This window comes from Gobio gobio, assembly GCF_949357685.1.
Source record: "Gobio gobio genome assembly, chromosome: 1".
Lineage (NCBI taxonomy): Eukaryota > Metazoa > Chordata > Actinopteri > Cypriniformes > Gobionidae > Gobio > Gobio gobio.
Window position 1 is genome coordinate 47,907,534 of NC_137097.1, and position 24,110 is coordinate 47,931,643.

At 39.4% G+C, this 24,110-nt stretch overlaps 2 protein-coding genes across 4 annotated transcripts; one reads left to right on the plus strand and one right to left on the minus strand.

Annotated features, from left to right (window-relative positions):
- The first annotated feature begins 297 nt into the window (after positions 1–297).
- Positions 298–12,615, plus strand: atp2a1 (ATPase sarcoplasmic/endoplasmic reticulum Ca2+ transporting 1). Of its 2 annotated transcripts, XM_079822608.1 has the most exons (25): positions 298–408; positions 592–730; positions 1,379–1,396; positions 1,533–1,615; positions 2,741–2,845; positions 3,374–3,512; positions 4,841–4,921; positions 5,021–5,106; positions 5,196–5,493; positions 5,625–5,791; positions 5,907–5,995; positions 6,076–6,178; positions 6,267–6,398; positions 6,671–6,796; positions 6,870–7,088; positions 7,174–7,285; positions 7,541–7,764; positions 7,974–8,194; positions 8,293–8,495; positions 8,621–8,706; positions 8,986–9,119; positions 9,218–9,335; positions 9,641–9,758; positions 11,791–11,830; positions 12,329–12,597. In XM_079822608.1, the coding sequence occupies exons 2-24, from the start codon at positions 613–615 to the stop codon at positions 11,793–11,795; spliced, it is 2,985 nt and encodes a 994-aa protein (XP_079678734.1). In that variant the 5' UTR covers positions 298–408; positions 592–612; the 3' UTR covers positions 11,796–11,830; positions 12,329–12,597. The 2 variants fall into 2 exon arrangements, with proteins under 2 accessions (XP_079678734.1, XP_079678733.1); XM_079822607.1 differs by lacking the exon at positions 11,791–11,830 and having other exon boundaries at positions 12,329–12,615.
- rabep2 (rabaptin, RAB GTPase binding effector protein 2) lies at positions 12,610–24,013 on the minus strand. Of its 2 annotated transcripts, XM_079822631.1 has the most exons (12): positions 23,662–24,013; positions 23,032–23,181; positions 19,898–19,986; positions 19,306–19,674; positions 18,869–18,964; positions 17,192–17,290; positions 16,977–17,087; positions 16,007–16,089; positions 15,586–15,641; positions 15,064–15,162; positions 14,866–14,982; positions 12,610–14,200 (listed from the first exon to the last, which is right to left on the minus strand). In XM_079822631.1, the coding sequence occupies exons 1-10, from the start codon at positions 23,705–23,707 to the stop codon at positions 15,152–15,154; spliced, it is 1,110 nt and encodes a 369-aa protein (XP_079678757.1). In that variant the 5' UTR covers positions 23,708–24,013; the 3' UTR covers positions 12,610–14,200; positions 14,866–14,982; positions 15,064–15,151. The 2 variants fall into 2 exon arrangements, with proteins under 2 accessions (XP_079678757.1, XP_079678756.1); XM_079822630.1 differs by lacking the exons at positions 12,610–14,200; positions 14,866–14,982; positions 15,064–15,162 and having other exon boundaries at positions 15,611–15,641; positions 15,780–16,089; positions 23,662–23,850.
- Between the last annotated feature and the right edge of the window lie 97 nt (positions 24,014–24,110).

Consider the following 24,110-nt stretch of genomic DNA (forward strand, 5'->3'; position numbering starts at 1 on the left):
AACCCCCTACCGCCATCATCCCAACACCACAATTCCCCATTCACTGTCTCCATCCTCCTGTTGGTGCATGTTCCAAAAACAGATCCCAATTTCAACCCCGCTTTCAAGGCTGCTCACCCCTGCTGCAGTTGTCACCCAATTGCTCCAATCACACCTCTTCATCTCTCTTTCCAAGGCCATGCCCCTTCCCCACCATATTTGTCTTGTTTTAGCCAATAGGGGGGCTCCTCTGGGTGTAACCTGGGTGGTGGTTTGCCTGGTGTCTTTATAAAACTCTACGGAGATGAGTGAAAGTTTGCACTTTCTGTCAGACCTGCGCTCCAGAGGAAGGAGGAGAGAAAGAGAGAGGGGAGAGAGAATCAAGGGGCCATCTGTTTTGTCCCTATCCTACACTTTTAAAAAGTGTTGGTGCGTACTCTCTTTTGCTCTCAATCTTTTTTTCTTTTCTTTTAATAATTAAGGGATTCATTAGTTTCTCAATGACCTGTAAAAAAAGTGTTAAAACCGGACTTTTCTCAATATTTCTGAGTGGAAATCCTTATCTACTTAAGGTGGAAAACTTATCTACATCTTTGTGTTGTTTTTGTGAAGTCCCCCCTTTGAGCAGACAGGATGGAGAACGCACACAGCAAGGAAACAGCAGAATGCCTGGCCTACTTCGGCGTGAGTGAGAGCACAGGCCTCGCTCTAGAACAGGTCAAGAAAAGCCAAGCCAAGTACGGATTCAACGGTGAGGAAAGCATGGACAAGTGGATGGAGGCTTCTTAAAAATATGAATGGATGTTTGATTACAATGAAACAATGATGAAGTGAATTAACAGAACAAGGAATTTTGAAGCAAGAATTCCCAATTTAGTATTGAGAACATGTTTTTCGTGTAGAAAGATTATTTGTGATTAGTCAGTTGAGAACAGACATCAGACTTAATGGAGTAACACTGTATCTTAAGACTTATTCAAATGCATTCAAAATTGAGAGAACACAATTCACATTTTCTTGCCAGAACTTTACATGCTGTATTTAGCCCTCAGCCTGAACAGATGCACTGATCCATGCTGCACAATAACATTAAATTGCAAAAGCAAGATTAGAAGATAAAGAAGGCAAAATGACAGCTGAGCCACAGGAACCATTCCAGGCCTACAGGGACTTCAGTAGAAGGTCAAACAGAAGGACACATTGCTAGACTACTAATAGAATAGTTTTATATTTCTGAGCTCATTTAATTTCAGAATGAACCATATTATACACAATCATTAAATATGCTATGTTAAGGTGATTGTTGATGGGAACGATATTGATGGCTAATTCTAACGGTTCTGTTTTGACCACCTCCCCCCATTCATTTTGCCAACTGGACCAAATCAACCAATCACAGAGCTGCCCGCTGAAGAAGGTACGTTTTCAGTTTACTGTATTTTACGCATACTGAAAATCGAATACTTTGAAAAAACGTACAAAGATCATGCTTACGGATTGTCAAATTGATTGCCTGAATTGTCATATATATTTAACATTACCTTCTCTCTCAGGTAAGACCATCTGGGAGCTTGTGGTTGAGCAGTTTGAAGATCTCTTGGTCAGGATCCTGCTGTTGGCTGCCTGCATCTCTTTCGTAAGTAAATAGAAACGGCATAACATCATAATGTAGTTTAAATCTTCAGAAACCTCACTTTCCACAGGTAGTGCTTCAGTAATTCACTAATTTCATTGCCTGGGTTACGCTGACTTAGGTTAAGTCTATAGTCACAGAGCTGTAACATTTTAATGAATGAACGGGCTTTCATTTATGGGTGCAGACAACGATTAATAATGTACATGAGAAGGACAGGGACACATTTCCCACATTCCCATCCGTTCCTGTCAATCAAGTTAAGCGCTAACCCTTCAGCCCTGTGTATATAACGGGTAGACCATAATCCAGCTGTTTATCTGTGCTGGGTAGTATGGAAACCTTATGGCTGCATGAAACAACACCACTAGCATGAGGTGCTATAGGCCTCTTTTCTTAGTCCCAGATGCACATATGCCCTCGCTCTTGAAATTTGAGTACATGCCGTCCTGATAATGAAACAGTGTCGGCACATAGAACTGCCTTTCTTTCTTCCAAATCTGTTTTGGAATAAATGAAGCAGGCAGCATTAGTTCTGCTGTTTCGTTCAGGCCCGTGACATCACAGCTGTCATTATGGCCTTAGAAGGCCAGGAAAGAAGCTTTGAAGAGAATCAAGGACAGAGAAACAAAGGAGAGACAAAAAGAAAAGAGAGAGAGAGTGTGTGAGTGAGGAAGAGAGTGTTATTTTAAGGTGGTCTTAAGCCAGTCCAAGAAACTGAATCCACCCACAAAGGTCAGAGATGGAAGGAATGAAAGACAGATCAGTGGAGAGACTGTAAAGGTGAAGCAAAGAAAGACAGACAGCAGGTGCTAACGTGCCGTAAATCGAGTAAAGCATGCACACGCGTGAGAATAACTGGAAGAGGATCAGCTGTACACTTCAACCATAACTCAATGTGCAAATTAAGTGTGTGCGCGTGTGTGTGTTTGTGGGGGGGTCACTTAACTGAGAAAAAATTTCAGAGGGTATGCACACACACACACACATTCACAATTTCACATAAACCCACTGGCTCTTTAATTAGACTCTAATGAAGTGGATAGTTGATCTTAAATTAATTTCTTTTCTACCTCTCGTATGGATCTTGGATGTCTCTCTCACACTCCAACTCTCTCTGTTCATCAGGTACTGGCCTTGTTTGAGGAAGGTGAGGAAACCGTCACCGCCTTCGTCGAGCCTTTAGTCATTCTCCTCATCCTTATCGCCAATGCTGTGGTTGGAGTATGGCAGGTGAATATGCACATGGTTTTTACATTCCCCGTACAGTGGCCCCAAATGGTATTTGGACTCTAAAGGTAACCTCAAAACAAAATAATTAAATCATTCTATAACAAAATGTCAAAACAAGAGGCACTTATTTTTGAATAAAGAAAATCAAAAATGGCTAAAACTAATCTTTAGTTTTAGACATTTTCACTGAGATGCCACTTGGTTCGATATTTTGTTATCTAATACAATAAAATACATACATTTCAAGAGAAACTTAAGAGCCTAAAACTATAGAACTCAAAGTGGTGTAATTGACATCAGGGGTTAAAGGTTAGGCACAGCTGTATTCACCCTAAGGGCCACAGGAACACGAATGACGACAAAGGTCCAATGGTAAAAATACTAAAGGCTGGTCAGATTTCATCAAGAGTCCATGGGGCTGACACAACAGTCATTTGGAAAGTATGCGCACACCCTTGGAAGGAGAGGACTGTCAAGGTGTAAAATCCTAAGGGGAGAAAGAGCTGATCTGGATGTTTGTTTTCACAGGAGCGGAATGCGGAGAGCGCCATCGAGGCTCTGAAGGAGTATGAGCCAGAAATGGGCAAAGTCTACCGTGCTGACAGAAAGAGTGTACAGATGATCAAAGCCAGAGAGATCGTTCCTGGAGACATTGTGGAAGTGTCAGGTATACCAATAGATCGGATGCATCTGACAGCAGAGCATCGGTAGCACAGAACAATCCCATAACTCTCACATACACACATCAGAATAGCACAAACGTCTGAAAATAGATATGCAAAGTAAGCAACACCTTCAAGCCAACTGTTACACTGTGTAGCCACAACAATGTCACGTAATGTCAAGGGGACAGGACTATATGGGACTCATGCCCTTGAGAAAGTATGACCATCCTTTTAAGGCAATTACAGGGTGTGTGTGACAGCGGGAGGAAGAATATAGAGTAATGGGATCAGAAAAGGCTGAAAGAACCCGCGAGAGCACAGGCAAAGAAAAGGCCTGTATATAAATACATCCCAGCACCTGTTGCTCTACTTGCCCTCTCTCGATCCCCAGCCCCTTCTCTTTCCCTCTTCCACCTGTTCCTTCCTCATCACTCATTTTTCTCTCCAGGCCACTTGTTTGCACCACTATGAAAGTCAACTTGTCCTTGCCATTGTTTTTCATTCATTTGCCCCCTGATCCTCCTTTTGGAGTTTGAATCTTTCAACAAAAGATCTGCAAACATTATTGACAGTGACATCGTTGACAAACGTTTTTAATAATCCTAAAGACCTTGGTTAGCTGGTTCATGTGTGTTTTAGTAGGGTTGTAGCTAAACTCTGTAAGAAGGTAAACCTCCAAGAACAGGATAGGACAGCCCTGGACTAGAAAAAATTAATCATTGTCAAACCATTAATCAGATAGATATACTAGAGAAGCTTAGAATATACATAATTTTAGAAACTTTTATAATAAAATATTTAAAGAAAGATACCTTAACCCCTAACACTAAGGGCCAGATTTACTCAACTTTTACTAAACAAATTAGTGTGAGAGCGCAATTCCAAAAAAGTGCAGATGGGAGTGGAAAATTCTGCGGGTGATCTACTGACGACACGCAAATTAAAGCACACAGACGCAGCCGGATCATTTCCATAATAACCAACACAATCAACCAGTTAGTGTCTGGTTTAAGACATGCTTTTTTTGGGCGGTAAATAATGGTGCAAACACAAGGAAATTGACAAGCGCAAACCTTTGTATATACTCTCTTCCCATAAATTTAGCATCTGAACAGGAAGTTCAGCCACAAAAATAACTGTCCACGCCTTTTGAACGATCTTTAGTAAATCAATAACAGTTGTTGTTAACGCCAAAAGAGGGCTTTCGCTGGCCCAAGCCGTTATCAAATCATGTAATGCCTAAATGTCACTAAGCCTTTCTATTACTTTGTTAGTATTAGTTAAGCATGTATTGTTCTTCATATACAATTCTCAACTTTTTCCTGTGTAGTTGGTGACAAAGTCCCTGCTGATATCAGAATCACCGCCATCCGCTCCACAACCCTGCGTGTGGACCAATCTATCCTCACTGGTTAGTCTCTGATTTACAATAGCTGGCCTCCCAAAACTCACAAAAACTTTGCTTACATCTTTTGCCCTTCTCTGACCTCCTTTATCACTTTATTCTCAGGCGAGTCTGTAAGTGTGATTAAACACACAGATTCTGTTCCTGACCTCAGGGCTGTCAACCAGGACAAGAAGAACATGCTTTTCTCAGTCGGTGGACCTTTCTTAAGCCTTTTGTTGCTCCTCACCTATGTCTCCAGCACTAGCCCTGAAACATGTTCTCCCTCTCGTTTTTCCAGGGCACCAACATCGCTGCTGGCAAGGCTATCGGAGTTGTGATTGCCACCGGTGTCTCAACTGAGATCGGTAAGATCCGTGATCAGATGGCTGCCACTGAGCAGGAGAAGACCCCCTTGCAGCAGAAGCTGGATGAGTTTGGTGAGCAGCTCTCCAAAGTCATCTCCCTCATCTGTGTGGCTGTCTGGCTCATCAATATTGGCCACTTCAACGACCCCGTCCATGGCGGCTCCTGGATCCGTGGTGCTGTCTACTACTTCAAGATCGCTGTTGCTCTTGCCGTAGCTGCCATCCCCGAAGGTAAGATACAGGAGTCATTGTGAAATCAAGAGTAAAATGCAGGCAAGATTCAGGACTCACCTTTTCAATGCAGACTTTGTAAGTTGAGCAAATCCAACAGCACGTATTTGACTCTTTTCTTTTCCGAGCAGGTCTGCCTGCTGTCATCACTACCTGCTTGGCTCTGGGAACCCGCCGCATGGCTAAGAAGAATGCCATCGTCCGTTCTCTCCCCTCTGTTGAGACTCTGGGCTGCACATCTGTCATTTGCTCAGACAAGACTGGCACCCTTACCACCAACCAGATGTGCGTTACAAAGGTTTGTAAGAGTCTTACTCCAAAAGCAATCCCCAACATACCAGTCATCTCGCTACAACCACAAAACCCTTCTCCTTCGTTCACATTGTTTTAAGCTTCGTTCTCTTCGTATTTAGATGTTCGTCATTGACAAGGTGGAGGGTGAATCTGTGTCTCTTGACCAGTATGACATTTCTGGATCCAAGTACACACCTGAGGGAGAAGTGTAAGGGATTTTATTACTATGAAGTGACACTCACGCACAAGCACACACAGACTCACCATTCTTCTCAATTTACTTTGCAGTACTAAGGGTGGACTTCCTGTCAAGTGTGGCCAATACGATGGGCTTGTTGAGCTGGCAACAATCTGCGCCTTGTGCAATGACTCTTCTCTGGACTACAATGAGGTAAACAAACCTTTATTCTGTCTCCATCTCATCTATTCCAGTTGTGGAGCAATAATCAAGCTTAACTCTCACTCTCTTTGTTTTACAGTCTAAGGGAATCTATGAGAAAGTGGGTGAGGCTACAGAGACTGCCCTGTGCTGCCTGGTTGAAAAGATGAACGTGTTCAACACTGATGTCCGTGGTCTGTCTAAGGTTGAGAGAGCCAACACATGCTGCGCTGTAAGTATCTCAGTCTCTTCAGAGCCCTTTAAGTTCATGTTGGCCAGCTGTTTTGAGTCCTTTCGAATTTTTTGCAGTTCTAAGTTAAAATCTTTAGTCTTAATTTCATGACTGAAATATCACTAGGACAGCTATGATAGTGGTATTTATTTCTACACATTTCATTGGTTGGAGTTTTGTACTGGTTCAAATGTCATGTGCCAAGATTTAAGTTTCATTAAATTCCATATCGGACATTATATCAATGTAGTTTGCTGCTTTTGGTTTCCTAGGTGATCAAACAGCTTATGAAGAAGGACTTTACTCTTGAGTTCTCCCGTGACAGGAAGTCCATGTCCGCCTATTGCTCTCCTGCAAAGGCCTCCAAGGCCGCTGTTGGAAACAAGATGTTTGTCAAGGTAAGACAATTCCTTAAAATTAACTAGTAAAAATTAATACCTGAAAAATAATCTAAAATCATTATCGTTGTAGGGTGCTCCTGAGGGTGTGATTGACAGATGTGCCTATGTGCGTGTTGGCACCACCCGTGTGCCCCTGACTGGTCCAGTTAAGGATAAGATCATGGCTGTGATCAAGGAATGGGGAACTGGCCGTGATACCCTGCGCTGCCTGGCTCTGGCAACCCGCGACAACCCTCTGAGACGGGAGGAAATGAACCTGGAAGACTCTACCAAGTTTGGTGAATACGAGGTATTTTTGTTAGAGAGATAAACATGGACATTATTTGTATTCCATCAAACATGATTTAACCACCCCTTTTTTGCTTTCCTCACAGACTGATCTCACCTTTGTGGGTTGTGTTGGTATGTTGGATCCTCCTCGTAAAGAGGTTGTCGGATCCATTGAGCTGTGCAGGGCTGCTGGCATCCGTGTGATCATGATCACAGGTAAATCATTTTCAAAATCAATAATTTTCGAATGTCAGAGGTGACATTCCTTAAAACATTTTCTGAAAAAAAAAAGCTGGTCATATTGTGTACAATAGTACACTTGCTTGTGATGTTAACTTCATAAATTAGCATTCAATCACCCACAATGATACTTGACTGACACAGAACATGTGAAAAAATGCATACTAGTTTAATATAATGCAGTAATCCTGAAAATATCAATACTCAATTCTCAACTTTTCTACTTCCCAGGTGATAACAAGGGTACCGCTGTTGCTATCTGCCGCCGAATTGGCATCTTCGGTGAGGATGAGGATGTGACAGGCCGTGCTTTCACTGGCCGTGAGTTTGATGACCTGCCACTTGCCCAGCAGAGAGAAGCTGTGCGTAAGGCCTGCTGTTATGCTCGTGTCGAGCCCTCCCACAAGAGCAAGATCGTGGAGTTCCTTCAAGGTTTTGATGAGATCACTGCCATGGTAAGTGAACTGAATGGAGCAAATGAAATAGGACAAAAGACCAAAGACCTTATTTTACCAGACAGGATCTTGGTCACTTCCTTAAGTTGAAGACCTACCTGTGGACTGCATAGTAGTTTAGAATCCACTAAACTTAACATGCTTGGTTTACTTTACTATAAAATGTCTTACCTTTTTAATATCCCCTTCCCCCACTAAACATACTCCAGACTGGTGATGGTGTGAATGATGCTCCTGCCCTGAAGAAGGCAGAGATTGGCATTGCCATGGGCTCTGGCACCGCTGTTGCCAAGTCAGCCTCCGAGATGGTCCTGGCCGATGACAACTTCTCCAGCATTGTGGCTGCTGTTGAGGAGGGCAGAGCCATTTACAACAACATGAAGCAGTTTATTCGCTACCTCATCTCCTCTAACGTCGGTGAGGTCGTCTGGTGGGTGACAGTCTCTTGTTCTCAAACACGCATAAATCTATTTACCTTCCGAAATCAGGCATAGGTTTCTAAATCCTTATTTTCGCCGCCTTCTTCAGTATCTTCCTGACAGCTGCTCTTGGTCTTCCTGAGGCTCTGATCCCAGTTCAGCTTCTGTGGGTGAACCTGGTGACTGACGGCCTCCCTGCCACCGCTCTGGGCTTCAACCCCCCTGACTTGGACATCATGGGCAAGGCTCCCCGCTCCCCCAAAGAGCCCCTCATCTCTGGCTGGCTGTTCTTCAGATATCTGGCCATTGGAGGTACGCTACTTTCCACTCTTCTGATTTATTCTTGATCCATTATAGGTCACCATGCATTAATTGCTATTGTACCTACCCTGATTACTTCAGATTGCATTACATATTCTGTTCAATCTCTCTCTCAGGTTATGTTGGTGCTGCAACCGTTGCTGCTGCTGGCTGGTGGTTCATCTACTGCGATGAGGGCCCCATGGTCTCCTTCTACCAGCTGGTGAGAGTCTAGCATTATCTTAACTAATGCTACTGCAGGCAGTGTTGCAGTACTCAAGACAGAGTCCAAGACCATATTTTCTATGACAAGTAGAGATCAGCTCTTTTGAGTCAGAGTGTAGGCTGAGTCCAAATGCCCCTAAAAATATGGTCTTGGACTTGAGTACTTCAGCACTGGCTACAGGGATACAATAGTCTCTGAATGTTGAGAATTAAGCAAGCAACAACGTGGTACATTTCACAGTAAAATAATAATGCTGTACCCATTCTCTGTCCCCAGTCCCACTTCATGCAGTGCACTGCTGACAACGAGGACTTTGCCGGCATTGAATGCGAGGTGTTTGAGGCCGCTCCACCCATGACAATGGCTCTGTCTGTGCTGGTCACCATTGAGATGTGCAACGCTCTGAACAGGTCAGAACTTACCTACTCCAAATCCAAACATCACAAAGCAGCTCAACACAAGTTTTTTTTTTGCCGATTGTAACATACATTGGTGCATGTTTTTGTAGCTTGTCAGAGAATCAGTCTCTGCTGCGTATGCCTCCATGGAGCAATTTGTGGTTGGTGGGAGCCATGTCTCTCTCTATGTCTCTGCACTTCATGATCATCTATGTGGACCCTCTGCCTGTAAGTACTGCCTCCATTCAGCATGTCAAATTTTGTTAAGCAGTATCGCAGGTTAAAGGGTCTGCCATTAGGGGGCGACCAAAGACATATGCTTCCAGGAGCCTCTGGAGAGACCATGATCAGGCCCGGCCCATAAGACACTTACATTTCCCAAACACTGCTCGATTCAATTGCAAATGCATAAAAGTGCCAATATTTTATATTCTTTAATTAATTTTACGTGTATTACATCATTCAGCTTCAATCCAATTGCTTTTTATCAGCTGTCATTTTTCATTTGCTAATCTCTGCCTTTTTTCAAACAGATGATCTTCAAGCTAACCCATCTCAACGTCGAACAGTGGCTCGTTGTACTGAAGCTTTCTTTCCCCGTCATCCTCATTGACGAGCTGCTCAAGTTTGTTGCTCGCAACTACCTGGAGCGTGAGTAACCATTTAACAAACAAAAAAACTATACTGCCAAATGTTCCTACATTTTAATATTTATAAACTAAACACTAAGCATATTTAAAAAGTAACATACAAAAACAAAACTAAATGTTAGTTAAAACAAATTGATGCATGTAATAGGGATGCAACGATACATCGTATGTCGAGATATCGTGATATAAAAATGCGACGATATGTATCGTCGATGTAAACGATATGATTCGCGCTATAGTTCATTTTATCCAAGGCTCAACTTACTGTATTTATAAAATATAAATCATTCAAAAATGTAAATTCTGTCATCATGTACTCACCCTCATGTTGTTTCAAACCGATAAGATTTTCATTTAAATTAAAAAAACAAATGAAGATATTTTTCAAGAAACCAGAGAAAGATTTCTGTACCTCCATGCAAAGTCCATTCCTCTCAAACTTAAAAGATCCAAAAAATGTCATAAAGGCATAGTAGAAAATAAATAAATAAATCGAGTGGTCTAATCCAAATCCAAATCTTCTGAAGAGACACGATGGCTTTATATGATGAACAGATTTACAACGTCGCATGGGCCTACTGTAGTCGGACGTTCAAATGATTGTTTGAAAATAACATGAGTGAGTAAATGCAGAACTAACCATTTACAGTTTAGGAATAGTTATTTTGACACGCTTTCTTGCAATTAGAACTGTGACTGATTGCATTGATCATCTAAAGCTCACGCACTGCCGGAATGACACTCCTCCATTTAAAGCGGCACTCCTTATAGTGAAAGTGCAAACATCATTTAAATCACCATCTCACATTTAGTTTTAGTAGTATGATTATTCAAAGCATTTTAGATGGTTTATTCTTATATGTATAGTGCATTAATAGCAGGAGAGGCAGAACATAGAAAGCACTGGGAGAGTCTGTGTGCACGGCGCAAGGACTGCATGAGAAAAAAAACTTTCAGTTTCAGTGACATAACTACATTAAACTACTATATATCATTTTAAATATCATGTCTAGTAATGTAATGGGGGAATATTTGCAGGGTTCGTACAGATACTGTAAAATGAAATTCCAGGAGTACTACTATTCCACTACTACTTTTTTAGTAGTGACTATAATCAGAGATCACACTTATCAAAATAAACAATGTCTTTATTATCTTTCAAATTCTAAAAAAGGTCCACAGATAAATAAAATGTACTAATAAAATAAAATGGTACAAGTGCAGCACATGCAAAGTACGCAATGACTGTGACAACTTTAATCATTAAAAGGTTACTATGACAAAGATATCGCTTTTCTTTTTCAAACTGATTTTCGTGAATACATGATGGATCTAAAGAACGAAAGCTGTATCATATACTTGGATATTTATGAGCAATATTACTCACAGTCAATGGAAATTTCTTTATATCTATGCAGCATTAAATTTGCATGAAAAAATTTGTTTCGTCGGAAAAATTAAACGCTAAGTTTCACATATATTGTCTTTCAATAATTCAAGCACTTTGCAAGTACCTCTTCATAAATATGGCTGTTTTCAAGGGTTTTCCAGGTCTTAAATTTCAGAGTCAAATTTAAGTACTTCAAGCACTTTAAGCACCTTGTACGAGCCCTGTATTTGTGTGTCCCTAATAATAATAATAATAATAATAATAATAATATTTAAATAATAATAAAAAACACCTTTATTTTGGCTTAAAATAATCACAATAAATATCGTATTGTGAGTTTAGTATCGTGATACTATCGAATCGTGATAGCATAGTGATTAGTGTTGTATCGTTACACCCCTAGTTTGTAATGAAGACCTGATTTACTAATTGAATATTAATAATAAGCGAATATAAATTCCTATGATGATTTATTAATTTCCCACTTAAAATTGTATTTTCCTATACTTATCACTTGTCCTATTTTTTAAACCCTCCTCTCTGCACCCCATTTTTTTCCACGGGTGTGAATATTCCTCCTCATTTTCCCTTCTTCTTACTCTCTATACTCAATCCCCTGTAACTCCTCTTCATCTCATTCCAGCCTAATCCTGTTCCCCTCCATATTCCTGTAACAAAGCAAGGTATCCCACAATCCTCTCCGCCTCTGCCTGCCTGCGTCCCTGTGTCTGTTTGTGTATGGACAAATTGTGCCATGTTCTTTTTGTTATGTTCTTTGGCTTGTTGATTGACGTATTTATATGATACTGTCAGTCATGGAGATCCTCAGATCTGAATCAGTGATGTGACTGTACAGCAATGCTCCATATAGCAATAGATGCCATTGTAGATGCTTAAATGGATAATAAATGCTAAATTTATCCTCATATATGTAGCTTTGTCTGGTTAAAAAAAAGTACAGATTCTGTTCCATTGAAGCAATTAGTTTAAATAATATTTGAATAATTAATTATGACTGTAAAGACATTTAGGATTACGATTTGAAGCACATAATCCCAAATGTCTTTACAGTCATAATTAAATTGTCATTGTGTGCCTAGATTATTTAAACTTTACAAATGGTGATGTTGTGGACTAATCTTTAAGCCATCCTGCCTCACATAACTGATTTACTTCAACAGTGAAAGATGAGAATCTAGTGTCCAAAAAGTGGGACTGAAAAAGAGAAGAAGAACTGAGAAAAACAGCACTCCAACGCGGAAAATTCGCCAGGAGTGAAAAAGAGAACACTGTGAACCAGTGAAAATCACCCAAAAAATGTTAAACCTTATAGAACAAAGAAAAAAAATATTTAAGTAAAAAGTGTTATGTATATGTATTAAGACTTAATATATATATTGTTATGAACAGTATATTCCAATGAAAATGCTATTCTTAAAATAAAGATGTGAAAAACAAGTGTGGTCTGATACCGGTTTTTTTTGTTGTTTATTGTTAATTTTTCATATGCAATGCAGTCAGATTTGTTACTAACATTGTGCTAGATTTACATTAAAATGTATTAGCCCCATTCAAACCGATTTAGTGTTTTATCATACATTATTAACATATCATTGATCTTCCACTGCTCATTGGCTCAGGCACCAGATACATCATAAATGAAATGATATTTCTTTCCAGTAAAGTGACTTTGGCCATTAACAATGCACAAATCATTATAGTAGGGTAGATAGTACTACAGTAGGGGGGAACAGACAAAATGTATGCAGTCAGTTTTCAGCATACGCTTTACCTGAAAACAATAAGTATGAACATTTTAATTTGAGACAAAGTTTCAACAAACCTTTTGAGGTATAAAAATATTTTTGAGTTATAATATTTTATGCTGTTTAAAGTTTTAATGTATTCACTTTAAAGTGAGATATATTTTATATTTTGGTTTTAAGTTAAGAAGGAATATGCTAACACTGTTGCTGGTGGTAATCATAAAAGATTTCATCATGGCCGGGGGCAATTGTAACTAGTTATAAATAAAAATGGTAGGAATTGAATGATTTAAAAATCACACAAATAAGCATGATTTCACTAGTAATTTCACTAAACATCAGTAGCCTCGTATCTAGTCAAAAACTAGTTACACTTATATTAAATAATAAGATATTTTAGCAAAAAAGGATGCATCTAATTTCCAACCATAATAATTAATTACCCACTAAGACTTTTTTACACAAGTAATAAAAAAGATTAGCACCATGTAAAGGAGAAAAATATTCAGTAATTAAAGCCATAAGTAATAATATTTTATATATTATTATAGTCTTTTTTATCAATACATGTTTTATAACTGTACTGTTACTTTGGCACATAGATTTTTTTTCTTGTAGCAAAAGATTGCAGGTAGATCTATAGTAGCTTATTATAAAGGAAATAAAATATTTGAAAAAGTTACAATTGCCCCCAGTCTCCATCGCCAGCATGTTTTTGGCTTTGATTTTGCTGGTGACAGGTGCTGATATACATATATATATATGTGGAAAAAATTAAGAGACCACTTAACATTGATTTCTCAATGTTAAGAGGTCTCTTCATTTTTCCATATCTGTCAGTGTCTATTAGGAAAGAAGGATTAGGCCAACAAGATAAAACTTACACTGCCGTAGCACTAAATCTGGTACAGACAGTAGTTAGCATTTCACAAAATTCAAGTATTAGCAATTGCAATTTGTCCAGATTGATAAGGAATCATGTTTAGCCCATATGTTTTGAGATCATTAGAGGAATTGTGAACCCATGTGTCAGGAGCAGCTGTTTAGTCTTCATATCAATGCAGTTTCTTTTTAAATGTAGGCAGCCCACCTCAGCTTGGCCTTTTCTGAGGACCACCTCTTTGCCCGCAGCCTCTTCCTTTTGGACTGCCCAAAAAGTCACCTGTTCTTATATGTATGGTTTCATGTGGCATCTGCTGGAAAATCAGTGTATTCTTCAATCTCCTCCCCCAGAATCTGCTTGACTTGGTTCAATGATTCTGCTTGCCGAATCTGCTCCAATTTCACCTGAGAATGCAGAGAGGAAATAAAAACAAAAACTGTTTAAAAACCATGTGAACTTTTATACAAAATCAACAAGCTAAAAAACACAAAGGTCACACAGTTATAAAGTAAAGACTTGTGATTTCACTACACAACTCTCAGAGTCAAAATTCCCTACAAAAGGGCAATTTTAGCATAATTTTGTATTTTTGTACTTTTATGAGGGCACAATGTTTTGATATATAAGTTTGGAATGTTTTTTTTTTTTTTTTCGGCCGAAAGTTTACTTGATAAAGTTTTAAATATGGATATTTTTCTTACACAAACGCATCGATTCGCTTCAGAAGGCCTTTATTAACACCCCGGAGCCGCGTGGAGCATGTTATTTGATGGGCAGATGCACTTTTTATGGACTTCAAAAACAGAACAACTATGAATCCAATTCTAATGCTTGGATTAGCCTGGACTTTTGTAATATAACTCAGATTTTATTTGTCTGAAAGAAGAATGTCATATACACCTCGGATGACTTGAGGGTGAGTAAATGATGGGCTAATTTTCATTTTTGGGTGAACTATCCCTTTAAGTGTATCATCAACAATTGATTATGTCAACAGAGACTGCAGTGTTTATGCAGAATAGATAAAGAAGAGCAAGAACTTCATGCTGATCCTAAATCTGTGTAGTACCTGCAGCGATTGTGACAGCTGCACAAAATCCTTCTGCACAGCCTGACTAGTGTCTAGTTGAGAGCGCAGACTGATCACCTGACTGCGAAACTCTAAACACTGCTGCTGTAACACCCCCTGAAAGATGTAGAGAGAGGTGAACTACTATATAATCAAATTCAATCACATTCAACTATATACACCAAGATGCAGGTCTACCTTCTCCTGGACGTGAGATTTGTTCTCTTTCTGAAGGTGAGCAAGCGCCACCCGCAGACCCTGCACCTCCATGCGACACTCCTGCAGCTCAGCCTCCAGCTGCACACACAGATGGAATAATGGCTACGTTCGTTCTCACTGGAATACTGGCATACCTCATAGTATGACAGTGAATAGCATTTGAAACAGTTATGTATTATACAACAAACATTATCAACAGCACTATGCTACATTGTTGTCACATGGCCTCATTATGTGAATGTTTTATTTTGTGAGTGCATCCAATTATAAGGGATGAAAGGGATTATTTTTCCATTTCGTAATCTTGTAAATCGTGTAAAAATGTCTTAACTCTTCGTAGTGCGAATAAATAATGAGACAAGCATGTTATAAATGTGTGCGTGTGTGTTATATAACACACAACAACAAAAACACAAAGATGATATTACAATGGCACTGAAAAAATGTGAATATCAGCTGGTCCCACAAGAAATAACAGCTAAGAATGAAAGGCAGGCATACCTTTTCCCTTTGGATCTGTATGCGGTCCGTCTCTACTGTCAGGCTGGCAAGTTTGACTGAGGGAGAGAGATTTTTATCACAAGGTGATGCTGGGCAAACAGTTTCATGGTAATACACTAAAATGTCAACACCTACCCTACAATAACCACTGGGATCTACACCACTTGCTAAAAGACAAAGTATATATGACTTACCTTCTAAAATCTCTGGAGGAGCAGATGTGACGAGAAAGATGAGGAGAGGATGCGAGAGAGGAGAACACATGCGTCAATGCAGAGAAAACACAAACAAAAGCTTCAACAAACAGGATAAATGGTAAAGCACACGCGATTCAAACGTAAATGTGTAGCTTGAATGCGATGCAGGTAACTTTGGATAAAAGCATCTGCCAAATGCATAAATGTAATAATATGTAAAAGACAGACCGCTCTCCTCTGTGCGTGTCTCCAGCTGTTCCTGTAGGTTGACTATTTCAATACGAAGCCTCTCCTCACAGTGAGCTGCCTATGTATAGAGATATACATTGACTTAAAGACTCATTAAGACACATACACACACAACATTCAGTTCTTCCAGACCTCAGGGGGGTATTCCAGAAAGCAGGTTATGTGGCATACCTGGGTATAAAGTAAGCGGATAACCTCAACTTTCGGTTCCAAAAACGGAGGTAACTTTCAGGGTATGTAAGTACCATTGCATTGCAACTCACTCTCTGAACATAACCTGCTCCGGAGCAGCTCATGTTCAGGGTTAGTTTGAAACAGAGGTATTCAGATGTGTTTTATATAATTAATAGTTATATTAATATAACTTAATGGATTATATGGTTACAGTTATAATATACAACAATATCATTTATTAAGTCTAAAGTACTATTATAACAAGGTAATGTTTAAATGTTAATTCGATTTAAATATATGTATTATTTATATATTGTCATCTCACACATGGATCTGCATTCGATTAATTAGCATCAAACAAACAATATAATCCTTATTATCAGTGAATAAAGATTACTTATTATATGAAAAGATTTTAAAAAATGATTGCACAACCAACAAATAGGTGGCAATGTGCACTAAATAGGTTCTATAAATCTCCATTAAATAAAAGAAGAAGGAAGTAGTATGGCATACTTGTTTGTTTCCATGGTGACTCGACGATTCGTTGCTCTGTTGAGAAGGTCTTGTGCGTTCACGGTTAACATACTCTGGGTTGTCTGAACTTACTTGAGGTATGCTGGTTCCAAAAATGTGTCAGAGAGTAAGCAAGGTTTGGGTTAATCAACCAGGAGTTCAGGGTATATGTGACGGTAAGTTAACCTTGCTTTCTGGAATACCCCACTGGTCTCCTTTAGTCAAATCTGCTTGTAAACATACACACTCGCATACCTCTAGTGTTGGACTGTGGGGTGGAATGCTATTTTCATCCACATCAGTTTCTTCACCTTTCAACTTGGAGAGTTCATTACAGACTCTCTTCTGAGAGTAAGACAGCTCTGCCTGGGTGAAAAAAAAATACATCTCATGTATTTGTCATCTCATTAGGATTTTGGCTCATGGAGTCCTGCTAATGTTGCCATTTGATTGGACAACCTGCTACTCACCAATCTGCTCTGAACGGCATTTTGTGACTGGCTAAAAGATTTCTGTAGGTCTTGAAGGAGGGCCTCGGAAGTCTGCACCTGAGACTGAAGCAATGACAACTGCAAAAAACAAAAACACCAAGATATCATTACATGAGAATTTGTTTTGCATGTCATCATCTGCAGACATGCTATATCAGGGTAGAGAAATTAAACCACATTAGAATAATTATCATATTATATTATATTAGTTCAAAAGTTTGGGGTCAGTAAGATTGTTTTTTTTAATGTATACTTTTATTAAGCAAGAATACATAAAATTGATCAAAAGTGACAGTAAAAACTTTTATAATGTTAAGAAATTATTTCAATGAAATTATGTTCTTTTGAACTTTCTATTAATCAAAGAATATTTAGTTTCCATAAGAATATTAAGCAGCTGTGGGATTACAAATTTAAGTATCTGTTTTATCAGTCTCTGATCTTCCTACTGAGAGCCAATCCGTGTGTGAATGTTGACAGTCTTAGTTCTCATGACCAGGTGCTGTTTATACCATTTGGGGGTACTATTATCTTCACAGTCGGGGGTAAATGCCTGTATTGTCTTTAGATGCTTTTGTTTTAGTAATCACCTTTCCAAATACCTTGCGGTCTTTGCACTTGACCACTTGTCTACTTACATGACGTATTTCCTGTATTTGGCCCATATGTTCAAGTAGGCATGAAGACTGCAAGTGTGTGTAGAACTTTTGATTACCCAATGGGACACACTTATAGTGTTGCAAATTTAAATTTTAAATATAAAAACAAAATACACTTCTAAATGTCTGTTCAGTAGTCGCTATGTAACTAACAGAAGACACAATTTTAAAATTGTGGTGCTTCTAATTAAGTGATGAAAAAAAGCAGTTGCAAATGTTGTACAAAATACAAACAATAGCCTACTCTTTGCACCAATAAAATGTGCAACAATTTATGTTTGACTACCAAATTATATGTAATATCTAATTAATTTAACTTACAGCGGAATGTTTTCCTCTACATATCGCGATTTCGGCGCACAAGAGTTCCCGAACAATGCATGATGGGATACGCTTAGCCAGTGTATAGTGTGGGTTTAGTGTGCATTAAGGGCACTGCACTTAGGCACTTTTAAGACATGGGACAGCCTGCACACTCACTTCCTGTCGCGTACACACGCTCTCAAGTGGCCAAGACAGCCGCAAGTGTGTGTATTTGCTCAGTACGTGTGTAAGGTCAACACCTTTAAGGGCTGCCAACGGAATGCCTATAAAATACAATGTACAGCTCCCTTAGTCAGACTTGATGAATGCAGCGACCAACAGCACATTCTCAAAGAATCCTGCTGAAGATACAGCCGAGTCTCCTGCTCTTCGCTTCTGAGTTTCCTACACAGCACAACTGTTCTCAGCATGAAATAAGGAATTGAGCAGCAAATCATCATGATTTCTGAAGGATCGTGTGACACTTAAGACCGGAAAAATTATGCTGAAAATTCAGCGTTGCCATTACAGGAATAAATTACATTTTAAAATAGACTAAAGTTAAATCTTACCGACCCTAAAGTTTTGAACAGTAGTGTATTTTATAAAGCTGTATCTCAGACCATTTCTGTATCTTACAAAGAGTCTTGTCTCTTGATCTGTGGCGAAAGATGGGAACTGAGAGTTTCTGTACCTGTTTTTGTGTCTCTGTGCTTTGCACATCCAGTTCTCTCTCGAGATCAGCTTTCTGCTTTCGAAGCTCTGTGACCTCCTCTTGAAGCTCTACTAGCTAAAAATGGTATGGTAAAAGATTCAACAAGTTAGTTGAGAGATGGTGGCATCACGCATTGACATCAATGATCTCTAATGCACTGATTAACGAACAACAAGATAGAAATGTCCCACACTTTTTGAACGATAAATGTCCATTATGTTTTAAACCGTTTGCAAATTACTGGATAAGGACTGCACTCATGAGGAGCAATTTCTAGTTGATAAAAGTGTAACTACAAAAACTTTCCATTACTTTTTAGTATTTTGTAAATTGCCAGGCCTGGTAACTGCGGTTTTAAAATTTTCTGATACAGTTGTCCATAGGAAACCTGCTAGAAAGACTAGGAATATACTGACTTGTCCTTGCAATTTGTCCCAGTCGGCATGCATGACCAGCCTGTGTCCTGGTGGTGGCAGGTAGATTGCTTCAGGCACCAGCGTTCCAGTGGACACCAGGGAGGCGGTGTCATCTTGAGGAGGTGGATGTCGGGGCATGGAGGGAGTGTCCAGAGAGAAAGAAGACATGGAGGCAGAGTCACAGTGCTGAGGAAAGTAGTCCATCATAAGGGCTGTTGTTTCTGTATCTGACGCCTCTGCCAACAGCTCCAGTGGATCAGAATCTGACCCTGAGCCCTCATGGTCAGAACCTCGCGGAGGAGAGGAGTAACCCTGTACTCCCTCACTGGGGGGAGAGGTACCCTCTAGCTTGCCCTTTTTAAAGATGCCCTACATGCACAATGAGAAGTGGAAAAGAATGTGCAAGAGGGACATTGTGCATTATAGAAGAAGTGCATTGTAATACATAAACTGAAAGGAGTTATATAAATAAAATGACTAGAGAAAAAAGACTTGTTTCCCTTTTTGAGACGTATAACATGTCAAAAAACCCCAGTACTTATGTCCTTGGATAACAGAGGGAAAAAAAGAAAAAGAGGAGGGACACACTAACCTTAGTGTCATGGGGCAGAGCAGCTCTCCTCCACTGTGCTCGCTCTGACTGCAAAGTAGATATTCTGGCCTCATACTGAGCAGCTGTTTCTAAGATGGGAAAATAACAGAAGAACTGGATGTGAAGGAAATGGAATCAGTCATAGAGTAATAATGAAACATTTCCTGTCGCTTCTAGCTCTTTGGGTAAAATTCCACTTCATGACATTCAAGTTAGCAAATTAAATAGAAAATGCAACCGACTTGTGAATTGTGACATACATCTGAATGCGACGGCTTATCAAACAAAATTGCATTTACATTTATGCATTTGGCAGATGCTTTTATCCAAAGTGACTTACATTACATTCAAGGTATACATTTTTCATCAGTTCAGTTCCATGCTCCACTGCTCCTGAGCAACAGGAATGCAGTTGTTAATCGGATTGTGGAAAGCGAGTGTTGCATACAGGAATGGAGACAGAATTAGAGCCACTGGCTTTAAATACGTCAGCAGCACATTTTGATTGAAGATAACAAGGTCATTCTGATGCCAATGCAAAAGGCTCTACCTTTTACAATTTCATTTAAAGTGGAAACACACCCTACTCTTAATATATGGATTTAAGTGGGGGCTGAAGAAAATTAGATTCTCACTCACAGGATCAATAATGGCTTCTTTAATATAGCCTATATTTACATTATGTGTTTTATCTAATATTCTGTTCTAATTTTATTTGTTTGCAAGTTATTTTACATACTTTATTGCACATAATGGGTCGGGTTTATTTTAATAATATTGTAGAGTCTCAACTTGTGGTGACTGAGTGAATGGGCTTGTTATCTGTGCACTTGATATTCTGCGTAAAAAATAAAAAAAGATAATGAGGTCATAAAATAAGTATATGCACATTTCACAATAAAACCAAAAAACTGCATCGAGAAAAGACCAAAAAAATAAAGGAATTGTTCACCCAAAAAATGCATACTCTCTAATCATTTACTCTCCCTTATTTCAAACCTGCATGCTGTTATTTGTCTGTGAAACACTAAAGTAACTTAAGTAGTCCAAATGACTTGTGTCAGAAGTCTTCTGATGTATTATAACAGCATTGTGATGAACAGACAAAAATGCAAGACATTTTTCGATTACATTGACTGGCTCGCAAAGAAGAACTGCTATAAACCAGAAGACGGAGAATACAGTTCCAAATTCTACAGACTCCTTTAAAGACACCATAAAACCAAAACTGACCATTCTTATTTTTCCGTCTGTCTCAAAACATGTTTCCGTTATATTTGTCATTTTCCGGCACTTTGCAAAAACACAACCTTGTTTCTGAAGCGACTTTCAGCATGTTTCCTATAGGCTAATTATAGGTTTGTAAACATTCGCGCGTGCATAATGGTTGCAGAAAACCAGATCGCCACTGGGTATACAATATAGTTAAGATTTAAAAAGATTATAGTTTATATTGATTAGATCAGTTTTTCCCAACCACGCTCCTGGAGGCACACCAACACTGCACATTTTGCATGTCTCCTTTATCTGCCACGCCCATTTCAGGTCTTTGTGTCTCCACTAATAAGATGATCATTTGAATCAGGTGTGTTTGATTAGGGACATATGCAAAATGTGCGGTGTTGTTGTGCCTCCAGGATCGTGGATGTGAAACACTGGATTAGATGTTATTTTCAAAATATTCTCCACATATTACAACAGCTTGTCACCCAGCGATAAGCACTGTTATTCAACTAAATTAACGTTAGTGAGTGGGATACGTCTGACAGATCCGTTTGCCATTGCACCTTGACAATGGCTAAACGCTGAAACAGAATGGCCAAGCACCCAGTGGCCAGAGATATATAATTACCTGATCGACACTCCAAGTGTATAGACCTATTCTGTGTTTGCAAACAGCAATGACTTTTTTTCTCACAAATCCGAGTTTATATCTCACAATTCTTGGAAGGAAAAACAGAATTGTACTGTGATTTTGTCTTTTCCCTCAGAATTGAGAGTTTATATCCCGCAATTCTGACTTTCCCCCTCTCACAATTGCGAGTTATAAAATCAGAACTGGGAGATATAAACATGCAAATGCAAGAAAAAAACTTATAGGTTATGTTTAAAAGTTATATATGCAAAATGTTAAAATAATGTTTTATATTATTTCATGCTGTAACTGCATATGTGAATATTATGTAGACTTACTGTTTAGATCAAATTCATGTTTTAATAGTAGACTAATCATTGCAGGTTGCATCAGTCCAGTCTGTGACTTGCAACATAATTAAACGCCTGCGTTTAGTCTTCAACAACTGTATTCTATAAAAATTAAGACTATATTTTTGCATTCCGATTCCGAATGAAAAAAAAGTATCTTATTCTGTGGGTTTTGTCCATTTTCCTCCACTTGTTACCGCTATTTGTCTGCCACCACTATGCGCACGCAGATGCAAGTGATGTAACTGCGAGGTCTGCTCCAAATTGGTCTATATCAACATTTGAAGTTTACGCTTTCCGTGGCGTGAGTAAGTCATTTCAAAGGATTTCAAACCACATATGAATGTAGCTTGAAACGGATTTGTTAAAAATGGCATTTCATGTGATTTTAGCAGTTCACACTTGCTAAATCTGATCGGATTTCAATCAGTTTGGCGCAAAAATTGGATTTGGACTGACAGTCTGAACATAGCCAAAATCAAGTCCTGTCCTACATGTTGTCTTGATCGAGAAGCTGCTTCACTCAGATATAAGTTTATGATTTATGATTGTTTATTCTGACTAAACGTAACTGTGACCTTATATTTTTTATACTATTTTTCATATTTTTATTCTTAGAATTTGTATTACTATGTTCTTGTTGTATTTGTATTTGTATTGTATATGTGCACTGGAAGCTTCAGCACCAAGAAAAATTCCCTGTGTGTGCACAACACAACTTTCCAATAAAGCTCTTTCTGATTCTGATATATACGTCACCATAGAGTAGAAAAGACTATCACAAATTCCATTTCATGCTGACTTTAAAGCCAGTCTGAGTTTGACACATACACAAGCTCCACTTAGCCAATCAACAATCCCCAAACAGACTTGTGCTTTCCCTCCACCTTAGGTATACTCCATAGGCCATCCTCCTTCTCACCCCTCACCTCTCAGAGCCTCCTGCAAGGACTGAATCTCCTGGTCGCATTGTTTTTGCAGGTCCTGCAGCTCCTCCTGTTTGCTAAGCTCACAGATCTTCGCCACACCCTGCCAGTGCTCCAGCTGAGCTCGGCAGTCGATTAGCTCCGTCTGTAGGTCTGCAGGGAAACAATACAGAAGGGCTTCTGAAACTCTTCTAAATAGCATTTGTTCCCTTTCAGTCTCATTTTTAAATGATTGTTCAAAACAGGTGCATAATATGAAAACAGGTGCGTGACAGAGAAGTGACACACATAAAGGAGCTCTACTTCATTACCAAGAGCAGATTAACCCTAAGAGTACTTGATTTGATTTGCCCAATGCCTGACGCGACATGTCAGTGAGTCTCATGTTGATTCTAGTCGTAAACACCTGTTGAGTTATGCTGCACCGCTTTACTGTTGTTATTCTTCTTATCAATAGAAAACTGTCCACAATTAAATACACATAATATAATGAGGTCTGTACGCTTTATTTAAGAGCATCGGCAACATGATTACTTGCGGATTTAATCGCAAAAATCTTGTCAACAATGTTTAAATCGACACAACCGTTTATATTTAGACTGTATGTATCTAACATGTACTGGTCGTTCATACCATCATTCTCCTCACTGCGCGACGCTGCTGTGCCCGACACTTCCATGGTTTCACGTCATTTGTCTCGATGTTTTCTTTTCGTTTCGATCTTTTTCCCTTCGTCCGCATCCGTCTTCCCTTTCCTGTGTGAAGTGCAGCAGGGCCGGGCTTCAACAAACTGCACCAAGAGTTCAGGAAACAACTTTCCCCGGTTCAATCCTGCGGATATTACCTAAGCATCCTCCCTAGAGCCACACACGCGCGGGTTGTCTTCAAATCTAGTGAGCCGGCTACACAGAGCGCGCTTCTGGGCCTCATAGGCGTCTGAAGACTGGGGGCGCGCCTGTGATGCTGTCTAGATAGGCAGCTCACTAGATTTTGAGACGGATCCAGAGGGGATGTGGACGATCCAAGCGATCCCATGCGGTTTTCGTTGAAAAAAATATGCAAATTCATGACGTTGAATGTTT